This window comes from Oncorhynchus kisutch, linkage group LG21, assembly GCF_002021735.2.
Source record: "Oncorhynchus kisutch isolate 150728-3 linkage group LG21, Okis_V2, whole genome shotgun sequence".
NCBI lineage: Eukaryota > Metazoa > Chordata > Actinopteri > Salmoniformes > Salmonidae > Oncorhynchus > Oncorhynchus kisutch.
In genome coordinates this window covers 45257153-45262489 of record NC_034194.2, presented here as the reverse complement: position 1 = coordinate 45262489, position 5337 = coordinate 45257153, and the positions used below count along the sequence as shown (strand labels likewise).

The following is a 5337-nucleotide window of genomic DNA, read 5'->3' as shown; positions in this document are numbered from 1 at the left end:
AAGATGTTGTTTTAATATCTACTATTCTTGTTGTTGTTTCAATATCTAATATTCTTGCTGTTGTTTTAATATCTACTATTCTTGCTGTTGTTTTAATTATCTACTATTCTTGCTGTTGTTTTAATATCTACTATTCTTGCTGTTGTTTTAATATCTACTATTCTTGCTGTTGTTTTAATATCTACTATTCTTGCTGTTGTTTTAATATCTACTATTCTTGCTGTTGTTTTAATATCTACTATTCTTGCTGTTGTTTTAATATCTACTATTCTTGCTGTTGTTTTAATATCTACTATTCTTGCTGTTGTTTTAATATCTACTATTCTTGCTGTTGTTTTAATATCTACTATTCTTATTGATGTTTTAATATCTACTATTCTTAAAAATGTTGTTTTAATATCTACTATTCTTAAAGATGTTGTTTCAATATCTAATATTCTTAAAGATGTTGTTTTAATATCTACTATTCTTATTGTTGCTTTCACTGAGAGAGAGTGAGAGAGAGAAAGAGACTGACAGAGGGACAGAGAGACAAACAGAGGGACAGAGAGACAAACAGAGGGACAGAGAGACAGAGGGACAGAGAGACAGAGGGACAGAGAGACAAACAGAGGGACAGAGAGACAAACAGAAGGACAGAGAGACAGAGGGACAGAGAGACAAACAGAGGGACAGAGAGACAGAGGGACAGAGAGACAAACAGAGGGACAGAGAGACAGAGGGACAGAGAGACAAACAGAGGGACAGAGAGACAAACAGAGAGACAGAGGGACAGAGAGACAAACAGAAGGACAGAGAGGCAGAGGGACAGAGAGACAAACAGAGGGACGGAGAGACAGAGGGACAGAGAGACAAACAGAGGGACAGAGAGACAAACAGAGGGACAGAGAGACAGAGGGACAGAGAGACAAACAGAAGGACAGAGAGACAGAGGGACAGAGAGACAAACAGAGGGACAGAGAGACAGAGAGACAAACAGAAGGACAGAGAGACAGAGGGACAGAGAGACAAACAGAGGGACGGAGAGACAGAGGGACAGAGAGACAAACAGAGGGACAGAGAGACAAACAGAGGGACAGAGAGACAGAGGGACAGAGAGACAAACAGAAGGACAGAGAGACAGAGGGACAGAGAGACAAACAGAGGGACAGAGAGACAGAGGGACAGAGAGACAAACAGAGGGACAGAGAGACAAACAGAGGGACAGAGAGACAAACAGAGGGACAGAGAGACAGAGGGACAGAGAGAGGGACAGACAGAGGGACAGAGAGAGGGACAGACAGAGAGAGAGGGAGACAGACAGAGGGACAGAGGGACAGAGGGACAGAGAGAGGGACAGACAGATGGGGTTCTGGAAGAGCTGAGGCCGGAGGTTTTACTACTCCTCCCCCTCTCATCCCCCACTTCTCTGTTCTCTTTATTCACTCATTCACTCTCTTTCCTTTCTTCTCCTCTCTTTCATACATTCCTAACAGTTAAAGCCTATGTCCCAAATGGCACCTTATTAGCCCTATGTCTTTGGTCAGAAGTAGTGCACTATGTAGGGTATAGGGTGCCAATTGGAATATAAGACAAAGTCTTGTGTGTTTTAACTGACTCAGTGCAGATGGAGTCTTTATAGGAGAGACCACTAAAGCTGTCACGTATTCTTTCTGAACAAGTACTGTACCTATAAAGCCTACACACACACACACACACACACACACACACACACACACACACACACACACACACACACACACACACACACACACACACACACACACACACACGCACACACACACACACACAAACGCACGCACGCACACACACACGCACGTACACAGACGCACACGGACACGCACACATAACATGAGCTGCTCAGTATGTGTAGATCATCCTTGCCACCGTGGCTTTCTCTTTTAAAGACATCATTGATCACTGCAAAAACTGTTGCTAATTCTCTCCACTTTCTGGAGGACCGAGTTTTGAAATCAGAGGAATGCCCGGAGGAAGCAGAGGAGACGGAGAAAACTCAGCCGTTTGAGGAGGGAGTCGAAAAGAGAACACAGAGAAGGATGCTGTATAAAAACACCTCCAGATTACATCTTCAACCTAAGGGCAACCGTGGCAACCGTGGCAACCATGACAGAGAGGGAGAAGCATCCATTCATGTATACAGGTAAGAGAGTCCAGATAGATTTTCAGTTATTATATTGTTTGGTCAGAAAGTCATTTTCATTGCAAATTAAGAGTACTGTTATCTAGCTGGCTAATGTTAACTGGCTGGCTCACTAGCTAATGTTACATGTATGGAATGTGTAGAAATATGATTTGTATCTCAGAGTAATTTGCATTGCTAGTTATAGCCTAATGTTAGCTAGCTAACACTGAAACTAGTTGGTTAGCTTTAGCTACCTGTAGACTCATACAGGGTAGTAACGTCATGAGTTGGGATTATGGTTCATTGTTTCGCTAGCTAGCTAGTTAGCCACATGTCTAAACCAAAAACTCCACAACGCAAGTAACTATTTAACTGCACCATTTACACCTTCTGTATCCTGTCCATATAACAAATAAACGTTGATTTTATTTGACATAGTGTGTGTTTACCAGAGACGGTAATATGAAGACATGACCTGCACCAAAGTCAAATCAGGATATAAGGTTAGGCCAACGAGACAGTGTCCAAGTTCTAAAATTCTCCGGTAGAATGCCCTGTTTTTATTTAATCAAACTTGGAACCGGAAGCTATTTTCTGTAATTAACGCACCATCAATTTGTACATAATTAACTTGTTGTGAGTTTATTTTCCTGTAATAATGAAGACAAGTTAGCTAAAGTTAAGACGCTGTCAGCTGTATGAAAAGGGGCATTATTTGAACTGGCTAGCCAGCTAACTTAACTTTAGCTATCCAGCTAACTTAACTTTAGCTAGCTAGCTAACTTAACTTTAGCTAGTCAGCTAACTTAACTTTAGCTAGCTAGCTAACTTAACTTTAGCTAGCCAGCTAACTTAACTTAACTTAACTTTAGCTAGCCAGCTAACTTAACTTTAGCTAGCCAGCTAACTTAACTTTAGCTAGCTAGCTAACTTAACTTTAGCTAGCCAGCTAACTTAACTTTAGCTAGCTAGCTAACTTAACTTTTAGCTAGCCAGCTAACTTAACTTTAGCTAGCCAGCTAACTTAACTTAAGCTAGCTAGCTAAGGAGCTAGAAACGAACCAAAACATTGTTTCGAAAGTTGCTTTTAGTTGCCTGGTTTGCCAGGAAACACATTTACTAAATTCATTTTAAACAGATGGGTTTATTGGTGTTAATATACACCAGTTATGCTATTTTGGACCACCGGGCTGATGTCATGCAGCCTGGTGGTCCAAATGCCAGGGATTCCTGGGAGTGCATTCTGATGAAGATCATCAAAGGTAAGTGAATATTTATAATGCTATTTCTGACTCACTCTGTTAAGTACACTACAGTACTCACTCTGTTTAGTACACTAGAGTACTCACTCTGTTTAGTACAATACAGTACTCACTCTGTTATGTACACTACAGTACTCACTCTGTTATGTACACTACAGTACTCACTCTGTTAAGTACACTACAGTACTCACTCTGTTTAGTACACTACAGTACTCACTCTGTTTAGTACACTACAGTACTCACTCTGTTTAGTACACTACAGTACTCACTCTGTTTAGTACATGGCCTCACATGTGAATCCTTAAAGAGATGGGTGGGGCTAAGGCTTAAGAGGGTGTGAACGAGACCAAAACATTCAAGGGCCATTTTCTCAAAAGTGAGGTTAGAAGTTTATCAACTTTCAAAGCAGAATTGAACTACTATAGTTGACCACCATTGACCAAGGCCCATAGAGTATATAGTCACTACTACTGACCAAGGCCCATAGAGTATATAGTCACTACTACTGACCAAGGCCCATAGAGTATATAGTCACTACTACTGACCAAGGCCCATAGAGTATATAGTCACTACTACTGACCAAGGCCCATAGAGTATATAGTCACTACTACTGACCAAGGCCCATAGAGTATATAGTCACTACTACTGACCAAGGCCCATAGAGTATATAGTCACTACTACTGACCAAGGCCCATAGAGTATATAGTCACTACTACTGACCAAGGCCCATAGAGTATATAGTGCTATTAGGAACGTAACCTAAGAGAAATATTCTGTCCAAAACAGATTTTTGAAATGAATAATCGTATTGGGTATATTTGAGGTTTTTTTGGTGGGGTAACCATGTTCTCCCCGATCCACTGTGTGACGAGCATTCTAACCCAAACACAAGTCATTCTAGGCTCAAAGACAGTACAGGCTCAAGAACAGTACAGGCTCAAGGACAGTACAGGCTCAAGGACAGTACAGGCTCAAAGACAGTACAGGCTCAAAGACAGTACAGGCTCAAGGACAGTACAGGCTCAAGGACAGTACAGGCTCAAGGACAGTACAGGCTCAAAGACAGTACAGGCTCAAGAACAGTACAGGCTCAAGGACAGTACAGGCTCAAAGACAGTACAGGCTCAAAGACAGTACAGGCTCAAAGACAGTACAGGCTCAAAGACAGTACAGGCTCAAAGACAGTACAGGCTCAAGGACAGTACAGGCTCAAGGACAGTACAGGCTCAAGAACAGTAACAGGCTCAAGAACAGTACAGGCTCAAAGACAGTACAGGCTCAAAGACTCTGACACAGCAGTCAAACACTTAGGTAGTTATAGAAGTAACCGTGTGGATTCTAGACAGAGTTCCACAGTAGGAATAGACTTGTGTTGTTGATGAGGTTAAAGAATGCTTGTTATAGACACTTACATACATACACACACACCACACACACCATGCACGCATACACACAGGTACCTGCTGTGGAGCAGTGTAGTTGGCTGGGTTGGACACAGAGTTGTTACTGGAGTACAGACCAGATGATGACGTGAAACTGGGACCCTGGGGAGAGAAGGAGAGAGAGAGACAGACATAGAGAGACAGAGAGAGACAGAGAGAGAGAGAGAGAGAGAGAGAGAGAGAGAGAGAGAGAGAGAGAGAGAAGAGAGAGACAGAGAGATACAGAGAGAGAGACAGAGAGAGAGACAGAGAGAGAGACAGAGAGAGACAGAGAGAGAGAGGAGAGAGAGAGAGACAGAGAGAGAGAGACAGAGAGAGAACAGAGAGAGACAGACAGAGAGAGACAGAGAGACAGAGAGAGACAGAGAGAGAGAGAGAGAGACAGAGAGAGACAGAGACAGAGAGAGAGAGAGAGAGAGAGAGAGAGAGAGAAAGAGACAGAGAGAGACAGAGAGAGAGAGACAGAGAGAGAGAGACCGAGAGAGAGAGA

At 42.5% G+C, this 5337-nt stretch overlaps 1 protein-coding gene across 1 annotated transcript in view; it reads right to left on the bottom strand.

Annotated features, from left to right (window-relative positions):
* Positions 1-4697: 4697 nt before the first annotated feature.
* The window catches only part of LOC116356214 (eyes absent homolog 4), a gene marked incomplete in the record, with an annotated part of 107025 nt that continues 106385 nt past the window's right edge, over positions 4698-5337 (bottom strand). The window contains 1 exon segment of the mRNA XM_031800731.1: positions 4698-4941. Coding sequence (XP_031656591.1) covers positions 4713-4941 — 229 coding nt within the window.